This window comes from Heloderma suspectum, chromosome 4, assembly GCF_057233095.1.
Source record: "Heloderma suspectum isolate Gila_16-S chromosome 4, 16-S_ref, whole genome shotgun sequence".
In the NCBI taxonomy this organism is placed as follows: Eukaryota; Metazoa; Chordata; class Lepidosauria; order Squamata; family Helodermatidae; genus Heloderma; species Heloderma suspectum.
Genome location: NC_139461.1, coordinates 272,303,558 through 272,321,920, shown reverse-complemented (window position 1 = coordinate 272,321,920; position 18,363 = coordinate 272,303,558). Strand labels below are relative to the sequence as shown.

Below are 18,363 nucleotides of genomic sequence, written 5' to 3'. Positions count from 1 at the left end.
TTAAATTTTGTAACAACCCTGTAAGGTTGGTCAGTATTATTGTCTGCCTATTACAGGGGGTTGAGTCTGACAGACTTGCACCACTTAAGGAGCAATCCTATGCGGATAGGCAGTTGCCTCTGAACTCAGAGGTGACCGCCATTCCAATGCAGGGCGGGCAGAGCATGGAGAACTTCTCCTCTGTGCTCCAGCTGCCCTGCGTTTGCGGCTAGATGGCTGATTCGGCTGCCAAGCCACACAACTTCTGAGGCAGGGGGGAGCTGGACGACACATAGGAAACATTGTACTGGCACTTCTGCGGTCCCCACCCTCAGGAATGCCCCCTTTCGCCCCACTCCACACTGCTCTTTTGAGCGTGGAGCCCGAGGATGATCCATGCTGCCTACGAGGGGGCGGGGTGGGGAGGCTGCGTTGTGGGAACTGACAGTTCCCAGAATCGAACTATCCTATGGCCATCTAGCCACTATCTAGTGGCCATAGGATTGCACTATGTCTACTCTAAACTAAACCCCTAGTGAGTTTATTACTAAGGCTGCAATCCTATCTACACTTACCTGGGACTAAATCCCATTGAGCTCAATGGGGTTTAGTTTAGAGTAGACATGTTTAGGACTGCCCAGTTAGGATGAAGTCTTGTACATGCTTTTCTGGGGAAAAGCCCCACTGAACAGCATATAGCAGTTACTCCTAGGAAAACATGCGCAGGTTTGTCCTGCTACTCAATCTATCAGTTAGATTACTTAATTTAACATCTTTTGATTGATTAAAATGGTGTCTCCCATTTTAATCGGAGACAGCCCTAGTTAAAGGAGCTAATTTGGGGTTAATTGGGTAGGAGACTTTACAAAAATGGGTTACTCAGAAAAACTGCACAGGGAAGGTACCATTTCAGAAAAGGCTGGTGTGTAGTAGGAATGTTCCTTTAAAATGGTGCCTTCTGCATAGGGCTGTCAGCATAAGTTTTCCAAATTCCATCTTGAAGCTTGTTCTGACTCAAGCTTGTATCAGATTGTGAGCTTTGGTTTTTTTTCCTTTTTGTATGAAAATCCATCCATATTTCTGTGTGTATATTTCCAAATGTACACATGAATTGTGTGCCTCTTTGAAATATATGCATTCTTGTCCCATTGATTAAAGCATATTTGTGTGCATTTTTCAAAAGTGTGCATTTTTTCATGCACATTTTCCAAATGTGCCCATACTGTTGAATGTATGTGTGTGTGGGGGGGGTGTCCGTGAATCACATTTTGAGTTTAGAAATGTACAGACTTCGACCACAGATTGTGACCAAGACCATGTTTGGTCTGGAAGGAGCAAACTGCATAAATCCTGTTCAAAAATGGACTGAAATGAATTTGTCATGCATCACTACTGCTGCAACATGAGCTGATACTAGAACAAAGTAAGTGCGCAATCTGATGCATATTTAGACAGAAAAAAGTCCTACAATTCCCAGCATTCTCCAGCCAGCCATATTGACTAGAGAATGCTGGGAGTTGTAGGATTTCTTTCTGTCTAAACATGCATAAGATTGCACCCTAAGTATACTTTTTTCTCCTCTCCTTTAGAACTGCTGTTTATTAATATGCACATATATGTAGACTTAAGATTCGTTTATTAAAACCCAAATGAGTAATTGATTAGCTTTTTAATTGTGTGATGGTCCTATTCTGAACCACTACACAACACCAACTCTCCGATCCAGTTCCTGCGTAAGTTGGTAAAGCAGAACGTGTGACCCTCCAGAAGCTGTTGGACTGCAACTCCCGTCAGCCCCAGTCAGCATAGCCAATGGTGAGGGAGATGCAGTCCAACAACATCTGGAGGGCCACAGGTTTCCCCATCCCTATGGTAAATCATTGTGCCATCAAAACAACTACATTTAGGCAGCAATCCTATACCAACTGACTTGGGAATAAGCCCTGTTGAACTCAGTGGGACTTAGTTCAGAGTAAACTTGTGTAGGAGGATTACAGTGTATTTTCCATTGAACTCAGTGGGACTGTTTCTGAATAAACATGCTTAGGATTGCACCGGTGGTGGATAAGTTCCAGTATCAGGTAAAAATTCAGTAGACAGCATAACCTGTAAACACACTAAGGAAATATATTTTTCCAGAGGGTGTGTGTTTCAGGAGGCTTTTGCTAAAATGCCATTATGGCAGATGGGTACTCTCTCCTCTTTTGTTTGGACCCTTAATAAGTTTTTATTGCTTTTTCCTGTCCAAAGTATTTCAGTTCTTTTCCTACACAGAGCTCATTCCATGGCCCAGAAGGCGTTGGTGTTTTTTTATTTAACTAAGCCCACAGGAAGGCTTGGCTTTGATGCCTTGTAGATACAGTTATCCCCTTCATGGATCACTGCCTTGTTGTGGCGAAGGGGCTTGCGTAACTCAGTGAAGCCATAAGCTATGCCGTGCAGGGCCACCCAAGACGGACAGGTCATGGTGGAGAGTTCTGACCAAATGTGGTCCACTGGAGAAGGAAATGGCAACCCACTCCAGTATTCTTGCCAATAAAACCCCATGAAATTAAAAGACGCTTGCTCCTTGGGAGGAAAGCTATTGCAAACCTAGACAGCATAGTAAGAAGCAGAGACATCACCTTGCCGACAAAGGTCCGTCTAATCAAAGCTATGGTTTTCCCAGTAGCAACGTATGGCTGTGAGAGCTGGACTGTAAGGAAGGCTGAGCGCTGAAGAATTGATGCGTTCGAACTGTGGTGCTGGAGAAGACTCCTACAAGTCCCCTGGACTGCAAGGAGGTCAAATCAGTCCATCCTAAAGGAAATCAACCCTGACTGCTCATTGGAAGGACAGATACTGAAGCTGAAGCTCAAATATTTTGGCCACCTAATGCGAAGAGAAAATTCCCTGGAAAAGACCCTGGGAAAGATTGAAGGCAAAAGGAGAAGGGGATGGCAGAGGATGAGATGGCTGGATAGCATTACCGATGCAATGAATATGAACTTGAGCACACTCTGGGAGAGAGCAGAGGACAGGAAGGCCTGGTGTGCTATGGTCCATGGGATCACGAAGAGTCGGACACGACTTAACGACTGAACAACAACAGATATGGTTATGAGCTTCAGCACTCATTACAGTTATGAGCTTCACCACAGAGGAGGCCTTAAACACAGAGCAGTTTTAGCAGCTATATTCTTACTGTGAGAGCAGTGGGTTAAGCAAATATTGTAAATTCCCCAGTGCCTTTTATCTCTAATGGCTGTATTTGCGATCTTAGGAGAGAAAGAGGCTACCAGGGTAAGGCAGAATAATAAACTATTGTAGAAGCAGTGGAAGATGATACCTTTCTGCCACCTTGTGGCAAATGAACATACCAAAAGAGTTTTGTTCACAGAATGCCTCTGCCCTGAACCAGGAAGGGAGATCCACCCACATGAGGAAGCAGCCTTCTGGGCAGAGTGGTTACAAATGTAAATGTATATAAGATGCACCTTTCCATCTTAGTGCAATGGTTGTGCAGGCTGTATTGCATTTGCTGGCAGGATCTGTTGATATACATGGGTTATGGAGCCCCATCCTGGGCTCCCAGGACTACTTACCCATAATTAGGGTTGGACTGGGACACAGTTTTAAACACTGTTTCCTTTAGCCTAAGGCGAATTTACACACTGCATCAACAACAAATGTGGGTTGAGCTGTAGCCAATCTGCATCAACGTACTTGTATGATATCAGTGTTTCAAAACACCTGTTTGTCACATTCACCCTTTATATTCTGGGGTGTATGCTTTAAAATTCTGAATCATGGAGGCGATGCAATGCACATGATACAGCACTCAAAACAAAACAAATGACCACCACTAGCCCATCCAGTTTATACATTTATAGATTTAAAAATTAAAATTGTATAGAGTTAAACATTTCTGAATAAACAGATTTTAAAATGTTTTGTTTTGGAGTGCTCTAAAAGTGTTCAGTGTACACCTAACGAATGTAATGTATGGAATGGTTAGAACTGGTCAGCCTCTGCAAGTGCCTTTTTCCTTTGAAGGACAGAATTCTGGAGACACACAGCAAAATCCTAGGCCTGTTTGGTGCCAGGTGAAGACCTTATTTTTCTGGGCGTTTTAGATACAATATTAATCCTGATGAGTTCTTTTATGCTGATTTTATGATTTTGTGGCTTTCAGCTTACTATATTTGTTTGTATTCACATGTTAATTGATTTATTCTCTTTGCAAACTGCCCTGGGATTATAGGAACATAGAAAGCTGCCTTATACTGATCCTTGGTCCATCTAGCCCAGTATTGTTGACGCTGACTGGCAGCGGTTCTCCATGGTTGCAGGCAGGAGTTTTTCCAGCCCTACCTGGAGATGCCAAGGCTTGAACCAAGGACTTTCTGCTTACAAAGCATGTGCTCTACCACTGAGCTACAGTCCCTTCCACTGAACTGAAGGGCAGTACAGAAATACTTAAGGCTGCAGTCTTATTTGTAATTTCCTGGGAGTAAGCCCTATTGAACACAGTGGGATTACTCTCAGGTAAGTATACATAGGATTGCAGAGTAAGCCCCACTGAACTCAGTAGCACTTACTTCTAAGTAGACATGCCAATGATTGCTCTGTTAAAGCAAAAACAACAAAGTGTCACTTTAAAAAATAACCAATTTATTCTGGTGTAAGCTTTAGTGAATACCATTATGGTAGTATTTCTCAAACCTTTCAAACATGGGCCCAACTTCTAATTTACTGTACCATCTTTCCCTCCCCCCACCCCTCCCCTTGCTGCTCCAGCCCAGTACTAACCATCTGTTTAGCAGGTGAGCATAGGTCCAGTGTGGTGTGTTGGGCTAAAATGTAGTAAACCCCAGATCCAAAGCTTTGCTCTGTTGTGGAAGTCACAATGTGGCCTTATTCAAGGCCAAGTTTCCACACCCGATGACCCCCCCCCTTTTTTGTTGTTTAACCTACCCTATCTTGCAGGCTTGTTGTGGTGTTTGAATACTGCCCTGAGCTCATTTGAGGAGGGGTTAGATTCAAAGGAGGATCACCATTTTACAAACACAGAACTGAAAGTGGCTGAGATTCCGACTGCCCTGGCAGTTCATGGCTGGATTAGAACCCAGAGTTTCCCAGGTCCTATACATTATTCACAATGAGACAGCCTCTCCTGCGGTACACTTTCTACTATGTCACTATGCAGATGTCCATTGTCCATGATGCCATGAGTGTGTAGAGCTGAATTGTTTTATCCCTGAAGCTGGATTTTGTTCCTGTATTGCTGCTGCTGTTTTAAATTGTTTTTAAATTGTTTTTTACTTTGATATCATTATTATTTGTATTATATTGTGTAAGCTGCCCTGTGAAAATTTTTACAGAGTGGAGTATATATCTCTAATACAAACAAATAACGGGAATAATAAATCCTATATATGAATAACAAATTTGTTCAAGTGTGCATCCTTAGGTGGTCAATATAGCACCATCCACGCAAAAGAGGGAAGTATCAGCAGGCTGGAAGGAACCACAAGGGTTGGTTAAGAACAAAAAAATAGCAAAATATTAAAGGGTGAAGGAAGGGCCCATAAAACAGGCCAATGGGGTCAAAGCATGATCGGTGGTCATGGAATGCTGAGTGACTGTTGAGAGGGGAGAAAGGAAAAGGTGGGTGGAGTGGAGTATCCCTGAACAGCCATGCTAGGCTGGCTGTCAGTCCAGACTCTGAACAAGAGCACTTCATACTGCAATGTTTTGTTGCAGGCTCCTCTTGTAAACATCCTTAGAAGATTATAGTCCTATGCTGAAAACAACAAAGAGCCTGGAGGCACCTAAAAGACTAACCAATTCATTCTGGCATAAGCCTTCGTGTCCACTTCAATGCAGGAATAAGGGATGCCGGGAGCTGTAGTATTTTATTTATTTACCGTATTATTATACTGCTCCACAGCCAAAGACCTCGGAGCGGTGAACATACATCCTAAGACCTCACAACAATGACCTCGGAGTGGAGTTGTAGGACTTGTTTTTGTCTGAACGTGCAGAGGTTTGTGCCTTAAATGTGTTAATCTTTAAGGCAGGAGCGGGCAACTTCGGTCCTCCAGATGCTTTGGCCTACAGCTCCCATGACCCCCCACCGCCGGCTATGCTGGCTAGAGCTGATGAGAGCTGTAGGCGAAAACATCTGGAGGGCCACAAGTTGTTGTTCAGTCGTTCAGTCGTGTCCGTGACCCCATGGACCACAGCACGCCAGGCCTTCCTGTCCTGCGCTCTCTCCCGGACCGTGCTCAAGTTCATATTCATTGCATCAGTGATGCTATCTAGCCATCTCATCCTCTGCCGTCCCCTTCTCCTGTTGCCTTCAGTCTTTCCCAGCATCAGGGTCTTTTCCAGGGAGTTTTCTCTTCGCATTAGGTGGCCAAAATGTTTGAGCTTCAGTATCTGTCCTTCCAATGAGCACTCAGGGTTGATTTCCTTTAGGATGGACTGATCTGACCTCCTTGCAGTCCAGGGGACTCGTAAGAGCCTTCTCCAGCACCACAAGTTGCCCACCCGCTTTAAGGAATCGCAAACCTCTCCATTATTTGGGGGCCCAGAAAGCAACATGGCTCCCCCTCTGGAAAGTGCTGGGGTGATACGTGGGGAGTAACGTCGGTTAGGATGGGGCTGCGCAGACTAAACGGGTCTCTGGTTTTGAGGTTTCCCCTTTAACCTTGAAATTCAGGCAGGCCTCGCTCCGCTGTTGTGCTTTGGGGTGCGGGGCGCTGTTGACCCCCAGCGAGCATCCAGCACCCGCCGCGCATCGCCACTAGCGGCTGCCTGGCGCTTTCCCCGCCGCCAGTCCGCGCTGCGGAGCCGAGAAGAGCAACGCCGCTTCGGCGCGGCCCTCGTCTCTTCCCGTAGTGCACTCTGGTCACGTGCCGAGAGCCGCGCGGCTGGGGGGCGATGCCATTGGTCGGGCCGCGGGGCCGGCGCTCACGTGGACGCGCGGGTGTCTTCCCGGCCGCGACCGCGGGGCGCGCTGAGCTCGGGGCCTGGTTGGGGGGACGATGAGCGGCGGCCGGCGGAAGGAGGAGCCGACGTCGCACCCGCACTCGCAGCAGCACCTGGTGGCCAACGGCGGGGGCGGAGCGTTGCGGGGCTCGCTCTGGAGCAAAGCGTTGCGGGGCGACTCCGCCTGGGAGGACAAGGTGAGGCCTAGGCCGGGGCGCGCTTCTCTGGGCGCGGGGTGGCTCGGCCCTGTGCTGTCAGGCTACGGGCTGGCTTGGCCAGAGCGCCGGGGAGGGAGGACCGAGCGAAAGAGCCGCTAGGGTAGAGGGGTGCCAAAGCCCACCTGGGGGCTTACGCCCGTCCTCCAGATGGGTTGGACTACAACTCCCACAACCCCCTACCCATCTGTGGGATTGTGGGAGTTGTAGTCCAACACTTCTGGAGGGTGTCAGGTTGGGGAGGGCTGGCCTAGATGACAGACAAAGCAAACATGCAAATTGGGCTCTTGAAGGTGCTTTGATGGTTTCTGGCTGCACCTGAGACTGTCCCTGAGGCTGCTGCGGTGAGGGAACAAGCAGTGGTTGGTTTTGGAAAATGTATAATCCAGCTGTTATCTAGACCACTCTCCAACCTTAGAAAACGCAGGTTCCTTGATAGGTGAAAAACAGCATTGGAGATAATTTTAGACGGTGTGCTGGGTCTTTAAAAACTCCATAGAAGTCAAATTGGGTAGCTTTCCCAAGTAGCTGGAGGGATGTACTCTCAGATAATACAGTCCTAGCATCAGGTAGCCTCTTGCTCTAGTGTAGGATTCCACTGTTGATCATTGTTGGCTATGGAACCAGTAAGGTTAGATCTCAATCCTGGCTCCATTGGGGCTTCATTGGGAGAGCTCAGGCAAACTACTCTGTGGTCAGTAAGTTTTGACAAATTAATAGAATACTTGGGAGTGAGATCCAGTGAACACAGTGGGACTTTCTTTCAAATAAACAAAAATATGGTTGGGCTGCACCAGAAAGGTGTTGACATACTATAGCGAGTCACACCAGTGGTGATAAATGTGCAGATTAGAACATACGATTTCCCCCCTGCTAAAAGCAGAATCCCCTTCATGGATCACTGCCTTGTTGTGGCGAAGGGGCTTGCGTAACTCAGTGAAGCCATAAGCTATGCTGTGCAGGGCCACCCAAGATGGACAGGTCATGGTGGAGAGTTCTGACAAAATGTGGTCCACTGGAGAAGGAAATGGCAACCCACTCCAGTATTCTTGCCAAGAAAACCCCATGGAATGTATCACAAGGCTAAAAGATATGACGCCGGAAGATGAGCCCCTCAGGTCGGAAGGTGTCCAATATACTACTGGGGAAGAGCAGAGGGTATTCCAAGTAGTGCCAGAAAGAGTGAAGCGGCTGGGCCAAAGCCGAAAGGACACTCAGCTGTGGATGTGTCTGGTGGTGAAAAGAAAATCCGATGCTGTAAAGAACAATATTGTTTAGGAACCTGGAATGTCAAATCAATGAATCAAGGTAAGCTGGAGGTGGTCAAACATGAGATGGCAAGATTGAACATCGACATCTTGGGAATCAGCAAACTAAAATGGACAGGCATGGGCGAATTTAATTCAGGTGACCATCATATCTACTATTGTGGGCAAGAATCCCTTAGAAGAAATGGAGTAGCACTCATAGTCAGCAAAAGGGTGGGAAAAGCAGTACTGGGGCACAATCTTAAAAATGATAGGATGATCTCAGTACGAATCCAAGGCAAACTGTTTAGCATCACAGTAATTCAAGTCTATGCCCCAACCACTGATGCCGAAGAAGCTGAGGTTGATCGGTTCTGTGAAGACCTACAACACCTTCTAGAACTAACACCAAAAACAGATGTCCTCTTCATCATAGGGGATTGGAATGCTAAAGTAGGAAGTCAAGAAATCACTGGGATAACAGGCAGGCATGGCCTTGGTGTACAAAATGAAGCAGGACAAAAGCTAATAGAGTTTTGCCAAGAGAACACGCTGATCATAGCAAACACTCTTTTCCAACAGCACAAGAGATGACTCTACACATGGACATCACCAGATGGTCAATATTGAAATCAGATTGATTATGTCCTTTGCAGCCAAAGATGGAGAAGCTCCATACAGTCAGTAAAAACAAGACCTGGAGCTGACTGTGGCTCAGATCATGAGCTGCTTCTTGCAAAATTTTGGCTGAAATTGAAGAACGTAGGGAAAACCACTAAACCATTCAGATATGACCTAAATCATATTCCTTATGAATATACAGTGGAGGTGAGGAATAGATTTCAGGGATTAGACCTGATAGACAGAGTGCCTGAGGAACTATGGACGGAGGTCCGTAACATTGTTCAGGAGGCAGCAACGAAATCCATCCCAAAGAAAAAGAAATGCAAGAAAGCCAAGTGGCTGTCTGATGAGGCTTGACAGGTAGCTGAGGAAAGAAGGGAAGCGAAAAGCAAGGGAGAAAGGGGAAGATATATCCAACTGAATGCAGAGTTCCAGAGAATAGCAAGGAGAGACAAGAAGGCCTTCTTAAATGAACAAAGCAAAGAAATCGAGGAAAACAACAGAATGGGAAAGACTAGAGATCTCTTCAAGAAAATCGGAGATCTCAAGGGAACATTTTGTGCAAAGACGGGCATGATAAAGGACAAAGAAGGCAGGGACCTCACAGAAGCAGATGAGATTAAGAAGAGGTGGCAAGAATACACAGAAGAACTATACAGGAAAGATCTTAATGTCCTTGATAGCCATGATAGTGCGGTCACTGAATTTGAGCCGGACATCCTTGAGAGTGAAGTCAAGTGGGCCTTAGGGAAGCATTCTTAACAACAAAGCTAGCGGAGATGACAGTCTTCCAGCTGAGCTATTTAAAATCCTAAAAGATGATGCTGTTAAAGTGCTGCATTCAATATGCCAACAGATTTGGAACACTCAACAATGGCCGCAAGACTGGAAAAGGTCAGTTTACATTCCAATTCCAAAGAAGGGCAATGCCAAAGAGTGTTCAAACTACCGCACAATTGCACTCATTTCACATGCCAGCAAGGTGATGCTCAAAATCCTACAAGCTAGGCTTCAGCAGTATGCGAATCGAGAACTACCGGAAGTACAAGCTGGGTTTCGAAGAGGCAGAGGAACTAGAGATCAAATTGCCAACATTCACTGCATCATGGAGAAAGCAAGAGAATTCCAGAAAAACATCTATTTCTGCTTCATTGACTACGCTAAGGCCTTTGATTGTGTGGATCACAACAAACTGTGGCAAATTCTGAAAGTGATGGGAGTACCAGACCACCTTACCTGTCTCCTGAGAAACCTGTACGAGGGTCAAGAAGCAACAGTAAGATCCAGACATGGAACAACCGATTGGTTCAAAATTGGGAAAGGAGTACGACAAGGCTGCATATTGTCACCCTGCTTATTTAACTTATATGCAGAGTACATCATGAGGAATGCCGGGTTGGATGAATCAGAGATCGGAATTAAGATTGCTGGGAGAATTATCAACAACCTCCGATATGCAGACGATACCACCCTAATGGCAGAAAGCGAAGAGGATCTAAAGAGCCTCTTGTTGAGGATGAAAGAGGAGAGTGCAAAAGCTGGTTTGAAACTCAACATTAAAAAAACTAAGATCATGGCATCTGGCCCTATCACTTCCTGGCATATAGAAGGGGAAGAAATGCAAGCAGTGACAGATTTTACTTTCTTGGGCTCCAAGATCACCACAGACAGTGACTGTAGCCATGAAATTAAAAGACGCTTGCTCCTTGGGAGGAAAGCTATGGCAAACCTAGACAGCATAGTAAGAAGCAGAGACATCACTTTGCCAACAAAGGTCCGTCTAATCAAAGCTATGGTTTTCCCAGTAGTAATGTATGGCTGTGAGAGCTGGACTATAAGGAAGGCTGAGCGCCAAAGAATTGATGCTTTCGAACTGTGGTGCTGGAGAAGACTCTTACGAGTCCCCTGGACTGCAAGGAGGTCAAATCAGTCCATCCTAAAGGAAATCAACCCTGAGTGCTCATTGGAAGGACAGATACTGAAGCTGAAATATTTTGGCCACCTAATGCGAAGAGAAAACTCTCTGGAAAAAACCCTGATGCTGGGAAAGACTGAAGGCAAAAGGAGAAGGGGACGGCAGAGGATGAGATGGCTAGATAGCATCACCGATGCAATGAATATGAACTTGAGTACGCTCCGGGAGAGAGCGCAGGACAGGAAGGCCTGGCGTGCTATGGTCCATGGGGTCACGAAGAGTCAGACACGACTGAACGACTGAACAACAACAAAAGCACAATGCCTGACAGAATAACCTAGCTAAGCTTTGGCCATTGATGCTCCTGTTGCCTTTGCCGTTGGCTGGCTTGTCTTCCTAACAGTGTAGCTTATATGGCCAGATGTGCTTTTTAAAAGTTCATCTTGGGACAGAACAAAGGGCAGTAACCTAGCAGTGTCCAAAGCAAAAGAAACTAGCAGAAACAGTTCTGGAACTAGCAGAAGAGAGCTCCACTGACCTGTCCTATTCTGGAAGCACGTGCTTGCTAGCTCTTGTTGCACTCGTGCTTGCAGAAGCAGTGGAAGCGTAGAGGCTGTATGAGGAGGTACTGCCCAAAATACAAAAGAGCATACCGCAGTTTCAGGAAAATTGGCAATATTTGACATTTGCAGTGTTTGTCTTAGTGATTCAGTTCAGATGTTATTGCTTTACTTGAGAAGTATATTTGGTTTGTTTGATCTAAATCAGAATATGGTATCTTTATGTTTAATTTTAATTGTGGGTACAGGGGCGACTGAGACTTTCCTTTTGCCTTATCCTTCAGATTTCCTTACTTTGTCGAACCACTTTCTGTGTAAGGGAATAGAACTTTCCTTTTGCTCCATCCCACAGAATTTGAAACAAACTGCACTGGCTAACATGGGCTATATAAAAGTTTTGGGTCTGAAAGAGTTATCTTTAAAACTTAACTGTCTTGTGGTAAAAGGTGCAACTTCTCCCCAGCTTTTCATTGCAAGTGGAAACTCCCTCCTCCTTGTCAATAATTGTAAGTAATGGTGTGTTAGGGTGAGGGGCTTGTCTTGTATACTGTTGTTTTAAAGACAGATATGAATATATGTGTGGATTGGAATAAAAATACTTCTTCCCATGTCACGCTTATTAGGCTAGGGTACCTAGTGGTATGTCTTTGTTAGGGAAACACTGAAAAAAATTGTTAATGGGCCACTGAAGGTGGGGGTGGGGGAGAAATAGGTATTACATATATATCATCTGTGCCTCATCCCTGCCCAAAGGAAAAAGTATTAAGGCTACAATCCTCTACCCACTTAACCTGAGAGCAAGTCCCAATGAACTCAATAGGACTTAGCTCTGAGTAGGCATGTATAGAATTGTGCTGTAAGAGGGGGGGAAATACTTCATATAGATCTGGAGTGGGCAGCTTGTGGCCCTCCAGAGTTTTTGGCCTACAGCTCCCATCCTCCCTCACCATTGGCAGTGCTGGCTAGGGCTGATGGGAGTTGTATGCCAAAACATCTAGAAGGCCACAAGTTGCCTGGAGATGATGCCTTGAGGGTGCATTCATTTATGCAACAGAAGAACTTTAAAAAGTGTGGAGATGCTGCAGCATGACAGTTCCCCTATTATCTGCATCTCATCTACCCCAGACTTTTAGTCATCTAGCTGCATATTAACATTATACTGTGTTAATAGTATACCCTTTATCTGAACTTCTGGTTATTTGGACAATTGCAGTCAGGAAAAAATCAAGCTGCTTGATCTGGGCTGATGTTTAACAGATGTTTAACTGTGAAAGCCAGTGCGGTATAGTGCGAAGTGTTGGACTTGAATAGCAGAATCCAAGACTCAAATACTGCTTGATCATGAAGCTGAATGGGTGGCTTATTTTGGGCCAGTCATGTTCTTGCTCAGATTATCTTATCTCACAGGGTTGTTGTGAAACTAAAATCACTACATGGAGCTCCTTGAAATAGCAGCTGGATACAGTTTTAAAAAACAAGAACATTTGGATGTCACAAAGCATTTAAATGTGCATCTTCTACTCTGTGCAGGCTGGCACTTAAGAATTTGAAATATATTTCCATCTCAGATTACAGTAGTTGTGACTCAGTCCCTGCTTCGCTCTCAGTTATCTAGGTTGAGTATGTCTACAGCCTTCCTCTTAAATGCTTTTATAATCCTTTTGAACAAACCATTTGAAGTATCTTCAGAGGCTAGATTTCCTTTTATCAGATAAGGCATTCTCCCAGATACGTTGCATATGAATGATGAGGTCCATATGAATTTTTGTTTCTTCTTTGTAGGATGAATTTCTAGATGTCATTTACTGGTTCCGGCAGATCATTGCTGTTATTTTGGGAGTGATCTGGGGCATTGTTCCCTTGAAGGGATTTGTGGGCATAGCAATGTAAGTTTTTATTTCTTCTTGCTTTGTTGTTAAAGATTGAAAAACTGGTGTAGATTGAAGTTGAAACAGTTAAGATAAAATGATAGACATGCACCCCAAAACTGAAATTAAATCTCCATATATCTTACGTTATAAGTTGCTCTGAGTTGGTAACTCTCAAATGGAGAGCCCACAATGTTCTCACAGTACAATGTGTGGGAAAGGCGGAGAGAATAGTTTCTTGTTTTCATTGTGGAGGGAACAAAAGGAAACCAAAATAAGACACATACTCTAAAAATTCTAGAGCTGAATAATGGTTTTCCACACCAAAAATAGTGGTTGTAATATTTTATGCTGAGTGAATGTGCATTAAGAAAACTCTGTCACTCAGATGCTTTAAAATAGTTGCCAAGGAACTTGAAATGTTTCAGTTCTGTACATGGCTGATACCTAAAATGGTGGTTCTGGTTTCAGAGTTATATTGGTACCTAAGAACATGCATTGTTTTTTCCAGCTTTGATGAGAGATAATAAAGGCATAGGAAACTAATTGCAATTAGTAAACAAAGTGCCATGTAGAGTTCTTGCACATGTCTCACTCACCCAGCTTAGTTAACTCGAAGGATTCTTTTTGGGGGTGGGACGAGACAGGAGAGTCCAACTGGTACTGTTCATGACTCTGCTTGTTGGTTGGCTTGTCAGCTTGTGGCATAAGCACAACTAAAGGACATTAAGATAGGAATTCCTAATATGGAGGAATTCAAGCTTCTTGGTCAGCCCAGATTCTTAACTGTGATGCCAGTGTGATGTAATGATTAGAGTGTTGGCCTTGGATAGCAGAGTCCAAGGTTCAAATGTCGCGTTGGCTGTGACACTGACTTTGACAGGTGCCTGGAAATGTTAACTGGTTCAGAATGCAGCATCAAGATTGTGGACCAGAGCTGGTTACTTGGAGCAGGTGATTCCGCTTTTGTACCAGCTTCCGGTTTGTTTCTGGGTTCAATTCAATAGTGACAGTTAATATCTTAAAATGGCTCCTTGATTCCCTGTTGCTATTCGTCTTATCTACTGTTCTGTTGTGTGTTCAGAGTTTTAAATTGTTTTGTTAACTGCTTTGATGTAAGCTTCCTTGAGTGCACCTATTTGAGGCAGAAAGGTGGGCTACAAATGTTTTTAATAAAGTAAATACATTTTGGTAGCTTGTGAAGAAAAACAAAATATGTACTACTAAATATCTGGTTTTTGAAAGTCTTCTAGCATTTAACTTCATATTAATTTATAACATCATTGTGAGGGCAGGGGGAGGGGGGAACAATCCCGACTGTCAAAAACCTGCTATGTGGCATGACTTTATTGGGTTAAGTGAAGAAGAGAATCACAGGGGAAAACATGTTGTTGGTGCTCAGATCAATATTTTAAAGAAAAAAGCGTTCTTACCTTGTTAAATAGTTATTAGTGTAAACTATTGTGTACCCAGAGGCAGCCCTGCTGTGAGGAAAGATAAGGGGATGCATCTTCTCAGCAGGCTTGGGGTGGCAGAGTAGGAGAAATGGATCTGATGCATGGGCCTCATTTCACCAGGACGTTGTCCAGTAAACACCCCTTTAAAAAGAACAGGAGCTGCACAAGGGTACAAGTAGAGCATCTCCTATTAATTTTGCAGATGAAAATTTGTTGGTAGGTTATAGCTGGCATATTTGATGTGTTCACAGTATAAATTGAATGATGATTTCCAATACCTTTTCTTCCCCTCCACAGATTCTGCCTCATAAATGCCGGAGTCCTATACCTCTATTTTAGTAGCTTTCAGCAGATAGACGAAGAGGAGTATGGTGGAACATGGGAACTAACAAAGGAAGGGTTCATGACTTCTTTTGCATTGTTTTTGGTAATCTATGCTATTTATTTGTAGACTTTGGGCACTAGGCATACGATCTCACTATAAAACAAGCGGGAGATATCACCTGAATAAACCTGAAAAACTTGAACTATAGAGAGAAGGAAAATCAAGTAGAGGATGGGAACAAGAAATATAAGTGACATAAGACTGCATGCAGTGAAAGTTGTAGATATTCTTTCCCCAGCTAAAGATTTAAAAGGTGAATGTATGGATTTTAGAAAAGGCGTGCCTGAGCGGACTTGCACAGTGGGACTTAGGTTTCCCCTGTGAATCTCTGAGATCTGTGCTGGAGGATCCCCCAGCCCTCTGGAGCAGATTAGGGGAGACGCAATGGGAGGTGGAATCCATTCTGCTGACAGATGCTGTTGTGTTGGCAGACAAACACTATGGCATTCCTCCCAGAGTACCTAATAATAGTGAGCCTTTTCATGGCTTGTACCACTTCATGCTGAGGGAATGGTGTGTGTGTTTGAATGTTCCCTACCAAAAAAAACCCAAACGCAAGACCTCCCTGTATTTAGAAAACAGCCCAGTCTTCTCCTTGACATTATTTTCGAAGGGTGTGGAATTTTGTTCTGTGGAAAACATTAAAAATGCCATCCTTAGCCTGTCGTCCAAAGTGCTACAAGGCAAGAAAAGTTTTGCCACCTGATTCTAGTGAATGTACAAACTAGCCCAAATACTGGTGGTAGGAGGAGACAAACTGAAGGCTTTCTCAAATGTTATTTAAGTAGAACTTTAGTCCATACCATTGCAGAGGTTCTGGATCAGTAACAAAGAACTTAAATACAGTCCTTTACCTTTTATATGTAAAATAGACTGTTTCCAGACAGTTTCATCTCTGTCACAGTCGAAGTTGTCTTACGCAGTGTATGTTGTAGAAACGTAAGGCAAATATTGGAGGAGTCCCCCACTTCCTCACCTCTGCTGCAAACAATGAGGTTTCTAACATATTCTTAAAGTTTTTTTTTCTTACCATGAATTGGACTGGTGCCTTATTTAGAAAGAGTAAAGCAAAATACTTCACTCTTTGGACTTGGTGGATGGTGCAGATATAACAACCCAAAACATTGTCCTTTGCTGATATCTTCTTTGTGTTTCCTTTCAGGTTGTCTGGATAATCTTCTACACTGCCATCCATTATGATTGACAAAGTCAGCCAAATCATTTGTCTTAATAGATAGAAAAAACACTATGGAACAGCCTTTGGACTGGGGGAGATAAAAATAAACCAGCTTTTATACCCGTGGTCCAAGGAGATGGGACAAGCCTCATGGCTTTTGAGAAGAGAAGTTGAGATTGTCTTGATTATTTTAAAAAATGTTGCTTTTCCAGAACTTAAAAAAAAGCCATCAGTGTTTTGCAGACAGTACAAGACTGTTCAGTCTTTCAACCCTCTCTGTGACTTTATCCAGTACGGCGATGACAAATCTCTATATCCTAAAAGGGTGTCCCTGTGAATTAATTTGTGCCCGTTATTTTGTCCTCTCAATGAGATTTATTCAAATTGTGACTTGTCTTCCATTCGTTAGACATACAGTTTTAAAACAGTAGCCATCATGAGGCTTTTGGCAGGAGGAGAACTTTACAGAATTCATTATATAACATAGATTTTGATGGTTGTCTTGGCTTGTTTTAAAAAAATTAAAGATCTGATTTAATTGATTGTATTAAGTATTAACGTCTTTAACTGATTTATTGAGGGTTTCTTACATTTTGGTTGCTTGGCAATATGAGCATAATCTTCAGATTGTTTCCTAAAATGTGGGATTTTAACTGCTTACTGAGTAGTGTTGGGCTTACTTGGCTTGATTGTTGAACTTTCAGAAACAGTCACCATGGTTAAGGAACACCTTAATGGTTCAGTTAGCTAACTAATTCACTTTTCAGAGCCTACCTCAGAGTTCAATGGTCTAAATGCACAAAATAGTTCAAGACGTATTTCAGAACTCAATTACTTTGGGATCTTTATAGTTTTTTGAAGTTCAAACACAACACAGAATAGTTAAGGCAGCTAATGACTTGTACTTGAAACTATTTCAGGTTGGGTGTAGACTGACCTGCAGTTTCAGTTCTAATCTTCATGATTATTAAATAAAAGTATCAAAGATAATAATGACATTGACTGTATACTAGTTTAGGATACTTATGATTCTTAACTATAGATATTATCTAAAACAAATTTTAAAATATGCATTACGATCTACATGGGTATCTTTAGGAAGTGCCCTCTTCTTGGAATAGATCTTCCTGTTCTAAGCTTAATCTAAGGCTGCAATCCTTCACCTACTTACTTGAGGAGTAAGTTCTATTGAACTCCGTGGGACTTACTTCTCAGTAGATGTGCATAGGATTGCACTGTAAATTGAATGGGCAGGAAGAGGAGTTTTGCACTAAAACTGTCTTATGGTGAGAAACTAGCTTGAGTCTTAACACACTGTGGGTGAATTCCTAATTCTTCTTGCTCTTCTGTTAAGCCCTAATTTTTCATACTTGACTCCACAAGGTAGCTTTCTATATACTCTCATTCAACATCATCTTGTCTTTCCCCCTGTTATTGCTCAGTTCTAACATCAGAGAAGAATTCTGTTGAAAAAGAGTGAGGGCAGAAGTTCTGTAGGTGCTGAGGGCCATAGCAGGCACTCCTCATGCAGGTCTTTTCCAATTTACTGAATCTGCTCTTCTGGTCTGTGGGTTAATCTTACATATTCCCCATACCAATTGGAAGCAGTCATTTTTCTCCTATGAAACTTGATCTCAGCTGGTTTAGGTTGCATTTCGTAATCAGCATCTGATTTTGTTTACTTAAGGCTTCACTCACCCACCAAATAAAATCATTTTATACATGAAGCTCTCTAATAAATGTCATATCAAGAAGCTGGTATGGTGCTTTTTCATTTGTACTGGCATTTTCTTATTTCTAACAGTGGTATAAAATCTTTGAGACTGATTTGTCGTTTAATATTTGCTGAATAGATCTTTGCCATCAAAAAGGATGGCAGAACTAGCATTTGTTTAAGATATCTGGCCATAGGCAGGCTTGCTAGCATTGGCTTTGTGACATCACTTTTCCATGGCCAAGAA

General features: G+C 43.4%; 1 protein-coding gene and 1 pseudogene across 2 annotated transcripts; both read left to right on the top strand.

The window, feature by feature from the left end:
- Window positions 1-6,940: 6,940 nt before the first annotated feature.
- RAB5IF (RAB5 interacting factor) lies at window positions 6,941-16,540 on the top strand. Its single transcript, XM_084853893.1, has 4 exons — window positions 6,941-7,151; window positions 13,298-13,401; window positions 15,138-15,267; window positions 16,388-16,540. The coding sequence occupies exons 1-4, from the start codon at window positions 7,011-7,013 to the stop codon at window positions 16,427-16,429; spliced, it is 417 nt and encodes a 138-aa protein (XP_084710019.1). The 5' UTR covers window positions 6,941-7,010; the 3' UTR covers window positions 16,430-16,540.
- Window positions 7,424-9,867, top strand: LOC146348719 (protein CFDP2 pseudogene; annotated as a pseudogene). The gene is made up of 2 exons (XR_014789928.1): window positions 7,424-7,462; window positions 8,288-9,867. The product of XR_014789928.1 is annotated as a protein CFDP2 pseudogene (transcript).
- Window positions 16,541-18,363: the final 1,823 nt, after the last annotated feature.

Coding starts and splice junctions, on each gene's coding strand:
- RAB5IF (XM_084853893.1), top strand. CDS start 7,011: ATGAGCGGCGGCCGGCGGAAGGAGGAGCCGACGTCGCACCCGCACTCG. Junction 7,152..13,297: donor ACTCCGCCTGGGAGGACAAG/GTGAGGCCTAGG, acceptor TCTTCTTTGTAG/GATGAATTTCTAGATGTCAT. Junction 13,402..15,137: donor GGATTTGTGGGCATAGCAAT/GTAAGTTTTTAT, acceptor TCCCCTCCACAG/ATTCTGCCTCATAAATGCCG.